This window comes from Pangasianodon hypophthalmus, chromosome 6 (genome assembly GCF_027358585.1).
Source record: "Pangasianodon hypophthalmus isolate fPanHyp1 chromosome 6, fPanHyp1.pri, whole genome shotgun sequence".
NCBI lineage: Eukaryota > Metazoa > Chordata > Actinopteri > Siluriformes > Pangasiidae > Pangasianodon > Pangasianodon hypophthalmus.
This window is the reverse complement of record NC_069715.1, coordinates 25896063-25909205: the sequence shown is the minus strand read 5'-3', so window position 1 is coordinate 25909205 and position 13143 is coordinate 25896063. Positions and strand designations below refer to the sequence as shown.

At 40.5% G+C, this 13143-nt stretch overlaps 1 protein-coding gene across 2 annotated transcripts in view; it reads right to left on the bottom strand.

Moving 5' to 3' along the window:
* mob2b (MOB kinase activator 2b) overlaps positions 1-9984 on the bottom strand; it is a 49762-nt gene extending 39778 nt beyond the window's left edge. The window contains exons 1-2 of one of the 2 annotated variants that reach the window (XM_026913866.3): positions 9809-9984; positions 9527-9680 (exon numbers count right to left, since the gene is read on the bottom strand). In XM_026913866.3, the coding sequence (XP_026769667.1) occupies positions 9527-9543 (17 nt within the window). In that variant the 5' untranslated portion in view covers positions 9544-9680; positions 9809-9984. Of the gene's footprint in view, positions 1-9526 lie in introns of both variants that reach the window. The other variant, XM_034305191.2, reaches the window with a different exon arrangement.
* Positions 9985-13143: the final 3159 nt, after the last annotated feature.

The following is a 13143-nucleotide window of genomic DNA, read 5'->3' as shown; positions in this document are numbered from 1 at the left end:
AAGTCCGACTCTCTATCCATTAGGCCACGACTGCTTTGCAATATTAGCATTGTACTATGATTATTTAAAAACACAGATACTATGCCTATATGTTTCTGTTCTCCGTGTATCTGTTCTGGCAGCATTTAAGCCAATCAAAAATTTTGTGAGTCATCAACAAACCAACAACATTTTCAGAAACAATAATCATCAGTATCCATACAAATCATAATCATTACCCAGCTTCATCCAATACTCAGCAATGCATTATTACTTTTTAATAGTAAAAAACGAATGCTAGCTTTTAAAATAAAAACGCCAGTTAGAAATTTAACTCCTTGCCAATCATGTATTAATATTAACTAGCTAAACTAAAAGTACAGCTTCTGGCAACAAAAGAACACCGACAAGCCTATGCATTCTAATAGTATCAGAAATGTTAGCTAGCTAGCAGCATGCAAGCCGTACCTCCAAATCATGCACCGATAGTGAATGGAGGTCAGATAATATAGAGATTTTGAAATCACGATTCTGATTGGTCAGAAGACAGTTTTATATTAATGCACTTGCTCTACTATGTTATCGTTTCTATAGTAACAGCTAATTCACTGGGACTTGTATGGTAAATTCTCACATATATCAAAAAAAAAGGAAAAAGAAAGAAAATAGTTTCTGTAAGAAACAAAAAAAAAAAAAAAGAAAAAAAAATCATTTCCAAGTTTCCTATGAGGAGATATTCATTTAGAATTTTTGGAAGGAGTCTCCAGTGTCAAGCACTCTGTGACAGAGATAAAGCAATAATTAAGTTTTCCCACATAGGATATATGACATTTTCGGACATGGGTCGAAAATGCTGAAATGTAGAGAACATTGAGGGATAACATGGCAATACTGTATAGGAATTAAACACCATTTCTGAAATGTGAATAATAGTACAGCTGCAAAATGAATCATAAACCTCACAATATGATTTGTTAAGCATAAATCTAAACATAGCTATACAGTATATACACCATTATTAAAGAAAAATCCGGTATGCTGTTCGAGGCATTTATTTTTGCGGCATGGTTTGGCTCCACTTGTCCACTTTTCCAGGAAGAATCACTGCAAACTTCAGACTGATCAGCTTTATCCTACGATGAAACATTTCTATCCTGATGGGAATAGTTTCTTCCAGGATGACTCCGCCCCCACAAGCAGGGCACGACGGTCCACTGAATGGCTCAATGAACATGCTCCAGCCTTCACACTCACCCGATCTCAACTCAATTGGACGCTCATGGGAGATTTTTTTTTTGAGTGACATGTCAGACAGCGCTCTCTACCACCATCATCAATGCTGTTCAGCGCTCCAGTCCAGTTCCAAGAGACTTGTAGAATCGATGCCAAAGTGCAAAGGTTTGAGTTTTCTTGACAAGCTGGAGTCTTCTGACTGACAAATGACAGGCTACAGAGAATCACGGATTCCCAACTGCTGTTAGATTGTTCATAAAGGCTCAGACGACTTCACTGAATCAAGACAATGGACAGATTTGGACCGATAATGGATTTACTTCAGGTTTGCAAAAGCTGGCTAACGGACTAACACTCTGCATCTGCAAACCACAACCTACCTAAAGTGAATGGAATTAGATTTAAGCCCTGACCTTTTATACAAGATGATAAAATATTGCACAAAACGTTCTTACAGCAGTTATGAAGTCGTTTCATCACCAGCCTCTCTTTTTTCTCTCTCTTTTTAGTTAAGAAAAAAAAAATGCAGCTTCTTACTGAGGAACTAAAAAAACACAACGTTCTCCGTCGTGAAGACTTTCCCGTGTTGGAAAACGTAACGTAATGTTACAGTTTTATCTCTAACTCTTGCAAAGTGCTAACACTGGAGACTCCTTCCATAAATGTTAAACAAACATCTCCCTACAAAAAAAACTACACAATGTCAGCAATTATACAATAACATGTGACATTTTGTCGAATAAACTTTTTTTTTTAAATAATGTTTATTATTACACTTAAACTATTCGGAGTGTCTGTCATAGAAGTCACTCTGTTAGAAAGATATAGAAAGCTAACGTATTACAACAACCTCTTTAATATAAACATATGATTTGAATTACAGCTGATACTACTGTCAGAGCTGCTGTTATAGAAAATCAATCAATGCCTTCTGACCAATCAGAAACAGGAATTCAACAGCACTGTGCTAGAACACGCTTTCTAACATAACACACTGCCTGCACATGTCTGGTGCTGACACAACCCTGACAGAGAGAAGCTTGCAGATATTTGGTCACAACGCCAAGACGTGACCTTTACTCAAGTTTCTGATGACAAACACTGGTTCAGATGTAACCCAGCAAACACGGAGCACGCTGACCTAACAGCAAAAGCATTCTCGTGGCTGCTGCACTTTCCATAAATAGAAGAAAGTACCCGGGGCTCTGAATTTGCAAGTCCGCTACAGTCAGTGGGAACGTGCTGAAAAATATCACAATATAAACGATTAATGTCAACAATATTGTTTTAATGGAAGCCCCAAAACATCGTCATTCCCTGTGTTCTATTAAGGAGAAGGCTGCCTATGTAGGCATCATGTGGGTGTGCTCACAACATGACGGCTGTCACAAAGAGCAACAGAAAGACACAACACAAAGGTGTGTAGACATACATTTTCATGAGTCATGATGGGTTACAAGATAAAACTTGCTTTTTTGAATGTTCTCTTCCGCTTGTAACCTCATGGCTGAGCATGGCTGAGTCTGTACACCACAAACACACACAGCTCATCTTTTATCCACCGGATTTATTACAAATAAATGAATATAGGCATGCAGACAGACAGGCAGACAGATAGATAGCTAGATAGTTTTCTAGATAGACAGACAGACAGACAGACAGACAGACAGATACATGGATAGATAGGCAGACAGGCAGGCAGACAGGCAGATAGGCAGACAGGCAGACAGGCAGGCAGACAGGCAGGCAGAGACAGATAGGAAAATTGATATAAAGACAGACAGACATATAGAGAGACAGATACATGGATAGATGCACAGACAGACAGGCAGGCAGGCAGGCAGACAGGCAGCTAGTTAGCTAGACAGACAGACAGAGACAGGTAGGTGCAGAGATATATGGACAGAGACATATAGACAGACAGACAGATACATAGATGGATAGATAGACAGGCAGACAGACAGACAGAGACACATAGGTAAACTGATATAAAGACAGACAGACAGACAGACAGGCAGTTAGTTAGTTAGTTAGTTAGCTAGCTAGCCAGACAGACAGACAGACAGACAGACAGACAGACAGACCGAGATAGGTAGGTGCAGAGATATATGGACAGATAGACATATAGACAGACAGACAGACAGATACATGGATGGATAGACAGATAGACAGGCAGGCAGACAGACAGATAGAAAAACAGATATACAAACAGATAGACAGAGACAGGTACAGACACAGATATTAAGACAGACAGACATATAGACAGACAGGCAGGCAGGCAGTTAGTTAGCTAGACAGACAGGCAGACAGACAGACAGGTGCAGAGATATATGGACAGATAGACATATAGACAGACAGACAGATACATGAATGGGTAGACAGATAGACAGGCAGGCAGACAGACAGATAGAAAAACAGACATACAAACAGGTACACACACAGACAGGTACACACACAGATATACAGGCAGAGAGACATATAGACAGACAGGCAGATACATGGACAGATGCACAGACAGGCAGGCAGGCAGACAGACAGGCAGATATAAAGCATGAATTGAAATTTGAATCAAGTAAAAAAGTGAAATAAAGGCTCTCAAGTGGCGCAACAGAAAAGCGTTCGTTCTATCGTCCGGAGATTGCATGAGGATGAGTCCAAGAGAGCAAACCCGTCCATGCTCTCTGGGTGGGAGGGATGGCATGCCGTCTCACCCCTATCAATTGCAGCAACACAATCGTGGGTGTCTGTGAGCTCGTGCATGGGAAAGGGGGCGGATAGCACTTTCCTCAGTGTGTGTTACGCCACCCTGTGATGCAGCATGAGCAGCAGTTTAAAAAAAAACAAAGAAAAACGTGGTTGGCTGGCTTAAAATTGTAGCTTATTATTTTAATGGACAGACAGAAAGAAAGAAAGAAAGCAAGCAAGCAACTTTAAACTTGTATCAAGTACAATAGTGAAATAGACATTTTTGGCTTAATTATTATAACCTTAGTCTGATCAGAACACAGAAACATTCCCAGAATATTGAGGCTTTTTTCTCTTTCTCCAAACTAAATGCCGCTTACGTACCACTTCAACCCCTTTCAACACCGAGGACTCATCATTGGGTCCGGACTTACTTTCCTTACTCTTCCTCACACACAATCCCTGTTAGCTTCACTGTAGTTCCCAAATAACATGCTTTAAAGTGAATAACCAAATAATAGAAGACTTTACAAAAAATAATGAATTGTAGACATCACATTGCTTCACCACTCATTTGCATAACAAGCCTCTGAAATCCATCTGTCAATCTCTCATGACTTTTAATGCACCATGTTACTGCTAAGTGTGTTCACATGAATATCTCAAACTGGGATATTCAGCTGAGATTAAAAAAAATTCTTTGGATCGTGTATGCAGGTGTCCGTTTTTTCAGTCTCATGACTGCTGTTTAGAGTAAACCACTACATCCTGCTCTCAACCTTGTCTGCATCTGCATCTATGCCTGCACTCGTCTAATCCATCAGATCATCATATTCAGTTCTGGGAAGAGGAGGAGACTCAGGAGTGTGCTTTCAGTTTTTATGTCTAGGAGCATAGCTGCAGCTATGCTTCAACTTAACAGACGGGGTCCATATGGCTGTCCTGACACGCCTAAGCTCTAGAGTGAAAGTGAAAGCTCTCCTAATGCCAGGAATAGGAGTGGCTGTAGAAAACCATCACAGTATAACAACTATTAAAAATATCACCTTTAAACCAAAAAAAAAAAAACACACAATTAATACATGTGATATATTTAAAACAAACTGCTGAACCTATGATATCATGGCTATAAATTGGCCTGCATTATTGTGACCTTTTTTATTGTGGAGAACTATTATAAATGGAAAAAAAAATGCACAGAAAACATATCTCGGAGATGGTCAGACTGCCCATGGAACACGATGACATTTATTAAAGTGTCCATGTGCATACTTGCATAACTGCAGGTGTCTGCTGATCTTCTGTGAGATCAGTATTTCCATACATTAAGCATCACTAAGCTATCACATGCAAATCATGCAAAACCACCCAGAGCTCACCAGAGTGAAGTGAGCGTGCACAGAAATCGCCATGCATGAGAGCACTTCAGTTCTGCGAGCACTGAGCACCGAGACACGCTTCTTTACTTTCCACTCGTTCGCTTTGCGAGTCAAGGTGCAATTCTCGGCATCTTGCGCTCAGCTTTAACGACCATGCTTGCTCACTCGGGTGATCCGTCTTCACCCTCTGTATTAAAGATACTATTTAAACCCATTCTCAGCACAAATGCAGCAACATAAACATATATAAATAAAATGTCCCACGACACCCCCGCCCTGATTGCTTATTTCTACAGTTACTCATTTATTATCATGATTTATTATCACGCTATCCGGTGTCACCCAGATGAGGTTGTGTTCCTTTCGAATATGGTTCCTCTCAAGGTTTCTTCCTCACGTTACCTCGAAGTTTTTTCCTCAACACTGTCACCGCATTTAAGATCTAAATCTACATCCGGATTTCTGTAACTCGGATTTGTGAGAATTGAACTGAACTGAACTGCTACTCATTGCCTTGTAGCCATCTTCACTTCTCTTGCTTTACACACACAAACACACACACACACACACACACACACACACACACACAAGCGAGCATCCCATTTGTGACGCATTTGCGTCACAGGTCACTCTTGGAGTGCGTGTGGTCAAGAGTGGACATGACCAGAGCCAAAACACACACACACACTCATTCTCTCTTGCTGAGTGTAAATGTGGCAATCCAGGTATGGCAAGCGAGCTCAACCTGATCACCTGACTTTCAAATTAAAATGCAAAGTTACAAATCTTTATTTGGTTAATGGAGAAGTGGCTAATGTGTGTATGGTTATTTATAAGGTGTGGTGTAAAGTCAAATTAAACACATGACTGGCGATGTCTGATTGGGTTTAACAAAAGAATACATAAATACATAATCATATGTAAATATTCAGCCAGATTTTGTGCGTTCTTGTGTTGGTTTATCTCTCATCAGTCTGCAGCAGAGACACAAACCGCAAACGTCAGATTTTGAGTGATAGATGAAAACTTTACGTCTCATGACTGTAATATGCTGGTCGGTTACATTCCTGTGTTACGCTACAAGACATTTCAAACCACTGCTGTCTCTTATATGTGGAACTTACAGTAAGATTGTAGTGATTAAGTATGTTTGTGCAAAATAAACGGTTAATTAACACCAGAATAAGGCATTGTGGTAAATTATATTAATCCCTGACTAGAGTGTGAAGTTATGACTCGGAATGGACATGAGCAAGGCAGACACACACAGGCAGACACACACAGGCAGACACACACAGGCAGACACACAGAAAGCCAGGCAGACACACACAGACAGAAAGCCAGGCAGACACACACAGACAGAAAGCCAGGCAGACACACACAGACAGAAAGGCAGGCAGACACACACAGACAGAAAGGCAGGCAGACACACACAGACAGAAAGGCAGGCAGACACACACAGACAGAAAGGCAGGCAGACACACACAGACAGAAAGGCAGGCAGGCAGACACACACAAGCAGGCAGGCAGACAGACACACACAGACAGAAAGGCAGGCAGACAGACACACACAGACAGAAAGGCAGGCAGACAGACACACACAAGCAGGCAGGCAGACAGACACACACAGGCAGGCAGGCAGACAGACACACACAGGCAGGCAGGCAGGCAGACAGACACACACAAGCAGGCAGGCAGACAGACACACAAAAGCAGGCAGGCAGACAGATACACACAGACAGACACACACAGACAGACACACACAGACAGACACACACAGTAAATAGGAAGTTTATGGTAAGACAATGCCAAACGTTTACCTTTACTAGACATTTATACAATACAATTATGATTATTCACAAAAATACTCATGTGTGCTCTTACTTTTAAATTAAACAGATGTTTGGTTACATCTGCTTTTTAAGAATCAGCTACACTTATTCACCTCCTGTCTTACTTAAAGCTTGAACACTGTACACGTCTCAATCTGACCTTCCCTTTCAGCATCTCTATAAACCTGAATGTGTTTGCATTATCGACTGGTTTGAGGTCAGGGGTTAAAATCTATTAGGTTTATCTATACTATTATCAGAGTAACGTTTCTCCAGGATTAACTCTTATCACGTCGAGTCAGTCTTCGGCTAGTCGATCGACAGACAGCCGCTCGTATCTTTTGCGTGTGTAAACAACACTGCTCCAGATAGTTTAATGATGATGATAGCATGCGGTAGAGCTAAACACACAAGCCAGAAGAGTTCATGAGAAAAGCTGCAGCTGGAAAACTCACAGAAGACTTGCGAAAGCAGACTAACACCCTGTCTATATACAGTACAGCCTTGTACGTAGGGCTAGTCAGGGCATTTTGTTACCTTTCATTCGTTCACTTGCTCGTTGAGAAAAGATAGTAACCAAATATGTATAATCTCCAGTTAGCTAGTCAAACACGAGTCAAATAATGCACTAATCAGCATGAAAACTGTTTGTTTGATTCATGTGTTGATTGCTTGGCTTTGTACTAGCTTTGTTGTCAGACTAGGCAACCGTACAAGTTATTTACACTCACCAGAAGCCCTAATAATCTGTTACTTCATTCCCGTTTTAGTTTTTCTTCGTAAAGTCTCTCATACATTTGAGGAAAGGTTGTCAATGACAAGATAAGATGAAACCACAGTTATTCGTCTATTTTTTAAACAGTAAATGGGAAGTTGCGAGTGGGGAACTGAAGAAATGTCGGACCACATGTGGTGGATCATTCAGGATTTACTGCTTTATAACTTCACAGAGAATTTGCACAGAATGAAGAAAATCTCAGTTCAAATGTCGCTTGACGCACCGTCGCTTTGTCTCTCGCTGACATCACAGCGCCATGTCACATACGTACATAGAAAATGTGCATTGAATTGCCACTTTCCCCCTTGCTAGAGTCAACGTAAGGTTATTCTGCATATAAATAAAGCCCGTAACACGGAATTTCCGACCTCCAACGAGGCAAAGACAAAGAGTGGATTCCTACTCAGAGAGATGGATCTCCTCGACTAAGATTTCAACACTTCACTTCATCTCAACAGCACCTGTTTAGTTTTAAATAAATTATATCATATATACCAGTATTTGCTTTAGATCAATCCACATACAGACACACCACCTGGTTAAATCTGTAACACTGACTATACAGTTTTGCTGTTTTGAGGAGGTAAATATAGGCCAACATTCTCAATATGACTAGCGTTAGCTGGCTAGATCGGTGCTAACAAAAGACAAACATGCAGGCGTCCTTGTTTTCTGCTTTGTAGCTCAAACACAGGAACTGAAAATGACATAATTCTGAGTTGTCTCTCCCCAGAGTTCAGAGTTAAGTCAAAGCATTAGACTGCACCCCTGTGTGGTTTCACACACTCCCACACTCCCACCCAAATCACTCAACAGTGATTAAAAAGTAAGTGATGAATAATATTTAAAAAACAATTCAAAAAATAAACAGAATCATTGGAAATGAACGAAAAGTTAGAAATCCTCCTCAGTCACCAGAGTTGTATCAGGAAGAAGGACGAGCCAAATAACTAGGTACAACTGAGAAGCTCCAAAAGCTGCCAGATTAAAAAGGCATTTAGATCATAAGCGGGGATGAAAATGGTCTGTGTTGCCATTTTAACATATACCGTTAGACTAGTTTTGCTACGTGTCAAAATAACCTAACACACTAAATGTCTCGATGGTGCAAATTACACTTTGTCCTAAGGGTATGCAAACTTTTGCACTCAACTGTACAATGACAACGGTGGACTGAAGTCGAGTAGACAGACGTGTGAGACGTCTGACTGCTAACTAGTCTGTCTGGGAAGGGGAAAAAGACAGGCGCATGAAGAAAGAGCTGAGAGATGTAGAGTATAAATAGCTGTGGGAAGATGCGCCGGTGTGGGACGCTCTGACCCGCCTTGGGTTCTCCAAGCAGGGGGCAAAATTTGCAAGCCAAAGTGGCAGATTGAGTTGGATTTGTTTATTTAAACCCAGTGTAGAATTGCAGCAGATAAGCAGACGGTTAGATTTAGGAAGAATCATGAGAATGGTGAAGGAGTATGCTGGCTCTTCTGACAGGACCAGGACCCCAAACCCTGACATTTCTGTTTGTTTGTTTGTTTGTTTGCCCAGTTTCCTGTTTACCCAAGGCTCAAGATAAACTCTGATTGGCTTCCTGACTGCATGACATGCCATTTTTAATTCTTATCTAAATGAAACAGTAGGCTACTCACCCCATTAACCAATCCATACTGATGGAAAGGGGGTGGATGGACACACTTCCGTCCCCTTCCTTCTTTTATTTGGGTTTTCTCTCTCTCCAGGTGAAGCAGCTCGACCACAAAGCTCTCTTGTACCCTCTTCAGATGCTTCTGGATAACTCCCTGGCTTGAATTGAACCCAGATCAGTGTGTGTTAGTGATGCGATGCGTTTGAAAAGTGCCGGTAAAGCAGCTCCAGCACTGTAATGATGGAGCGCATTGACTTTGGCGTAAAAAGGAGAGCAGTGAGATTACTTTCTTCTTCTCCAAAGCCAGTCTGAGTCTCGATGCGTCTCGAAGCTTAGAGTCACAAAAGCACTCTACATTTCCTCCGAGAAGCTCCTGTCGCCTGTGCGTTCACAGCGCACGAGATCTCGCTCAGGTCGCCGTCGCTCTTATCCAGATCTGCCATATACAGGAAGTCCGGAAGTAAACACAGCTCCGGCGCCGAACCGCAAGCACTTCCGGGTTTGTGGTCGGCGCGCGCGCGGGGTTGATGGGATATGTATTTTTCAAACGATAGTGCAAGTATTTTGTGCTGTTTTGTTTTTATTATTGAGACTTTATCAGAAAATGCCTCAGAAAACTACTGGCAGTTTTGATAGTTTTGCACTTTACATATATATATATATATATATATATATATATATATATATATATATATATATATATATATATATATATATATGTAAATATAAAAATAATATGAATAATTTTTGCAGTGTGGCAGGGCACATTATCCTGGGGAAAGAGGCCACTTTAGGGAATTAGGGAATGCCATTGCCATAAAGAGGTGTACTTGGTCTGCAACAATGTTTAAGTAGGTGGTACGTGTCAAAGTAACATCCACATGAATGCCAGGACAGAAGGTTTCCCAGCAGAACATTGCCCAGAGCATCACACTGCCTCCACCGGCTTGCCTTCTTCCCATAGTGCATCCTGGTGCCGTCTTTTCCCCTGGTAAGAGACGCACACACACCCGGCTGTCCACGTGATGTAACAGAAAACGTGATTCATCAGACCAGGCCACCTTCTTCCACCGCTGCATGGTCCAGTTCTGATGCTCACGTGCCCATTGTAGGCGCTTTCACCGGTGGACAGAGGTCATCCTGGGAACTCTGACTGATCTGCAGCTACGCCGCCTCATACGCTGCAAGCTGTGATGCACTGTGTGTTCTGACACCTTTCTATCATAGCCAGCATGAACATGGGATCTGTTCCAGATGGACTAGCCTTCGCTCCTCATGCGCATCAGTGAACCTTGGGTGACCATCACCCTGTGTTTGGTTCGCACTTTTAGCAGGTACTAACCACTGCATACCAGGAACACCCCACAAGACCTGCCTTTTTGGAGATGTTCTGACCCAGTCGTCTAGCCATCACAATTTGACCCTTGTCCAAGTTCCTCAGATCCTTACACTTGCCCATTTTTCCTGCTTCCAACACATCAACTTCGAGAACTGACTGTTCACTTGCTGCCTTTGCGACTTGTCATAAGTCCCAAATATGACTCCATGCATGTCAGAGTGGACAAAAGAAAAATGCAAATAAAAACAAGAAAAGCAAAAGGAGAAGAGTAATGCAAAAGGAAAGGCATAACTCAAAAAGAAATTTAAAACCAAAATGCAAAGAAAAAATGATATTGTAAATAAATAGTGGCCAAAAAGTGTTGTAAGGGCAAAAACATGTCTCAATTTCTTGCTTTTGTTTGCAACATTTAAATATTTTTGCAACTTGCTGATACATTTGTGATATTTATTAATATTATTATTATTACCTTTGTTATTTCTTGTCACTGTTAAAGTCCCAAATTTGACTCCATACAAATATGTTAGTGGTAATGGTGAAACATAAACGAAACATGCTAATGGACAGAACAAATATCCTTATAACCTCAAGCTTGCTTTAAAGAATGTTTCTTTCAATGCAACCCCTTTTTTTCTGCCCGAGCCCGGATCACACTGGTTGATGACACAGGCTGAACTTTTAGTAACTTTTTTTTTGTAACTTTTTTTTTAATTACAGGTTTATTGTTAGAGGATCTTCATAACATAATCTGACATGGAGAACACATTATCGCACAGTCTGTTATAGAACTTGGCCAAGATGTTATTGGGATCTCATACAGTGTGACAAGTAATAATCTTAAAGATCTCTGTAATCACACAGTCTAAAACAGGCTTTAGTCAGGTTATGGGAGGGCTAACAGGCTCTGGGACTTTTGGAGCATTAGGTCATATGAGGAGGAAGTGGTGCAATCTTCTGCAATTATCCTACTAAGGTAAAATGATCATGAAATGAAACACGAACATTCAGCCAGCATAGCCAGCATTATTAAACTGTTAATGGTAGGCTTTTCCACACCACGATCACACACCAGATGGCGCTGTTCGTACACAGTAAGCAGCTACTCCATGAGGATCTCATTGTGTGCCTTCAAAAGCCTCGAAAATCTTCAAAAACTAGTGATCACAGTTTTCCATTTCCCTTATAATAATTAGATCACAGCTTTGATAAAATACTGACATCCATGTTAGTAAACAGAAGGCTGAATCTCTGAAAGCTTGGATTCACAAGTTATGCGAATAATCAGAAGCATGACAGTAGCATATTCAAGTCGAATCAAGACAAGTGAGTTTTACTGTCATTCTGCTGTAGAACTTGTATACCCTGGAATCAAATGTTGTTTCTTCATAGCCGTGGTGCAGCACATGACAATACAGGACTACTACATAACGTGTGAATACACAAGAGTGTAAGTGCACAATATACAATAAATACACATGACAGTAAAAACTCAGGACAGTGCATGGTAAGGATGAACACTGGATGTACAAAACTAATTTATAGTTATTTGCATTGGGAATTCCAGTGTTACTGCCTGTTACTGCCTATTACTCTTTTATATTGCAAAATACATGACAGAAATTGCTCATATAGCAGCCATTTGCTGTGTGAAAAAAAAAAGAAAATAATGTAATATGTAAGGAATAAAACATGGCAGGGCATGCTGTTACAAGAAAATAATCAACATCAGGGTGGTGTGAGACAGCGTCATGGGAAGCAGAGTTACTGTTACCACCCCGAACTTGATTATTTTCCTGTAATAGCACATCCTAAGGTGTTTTATTCTTCTTATACTACAGCAATTTACCAGTAATTATTATTATTATTATTATTATTATTATTATTATTATTATTTTTATTAAAGAACGATATTTTGTATCTGTTTACAGTTACGCTTAATTTCATGTAATGTCTGTGAAACAGGTTATTTTATCACTTTCGTTATAACGGATATAAATAGTCATTCCCTGACTTTCTCTTGAAGTTCATAAGACAAAAAAATAGCGTATTTCCCAGAAACTGTAAAGTGCCACCTCCTCAGTGTCAGGAAACTTAAAGTTACAGCTTTACCTCTGACACGTACAAAATGCTTACACTGGAGACACATTCCAAAAATGTTAAATAAACGTCTCCTCGTATAACAAGCTTCATCATGTGAACGTTGTTCAACACATTTTTAATCCATTTACTGCATTTGTAGTTTTGCATAATGTGATGTGTCCATCATGCAAATCCTTGAATAT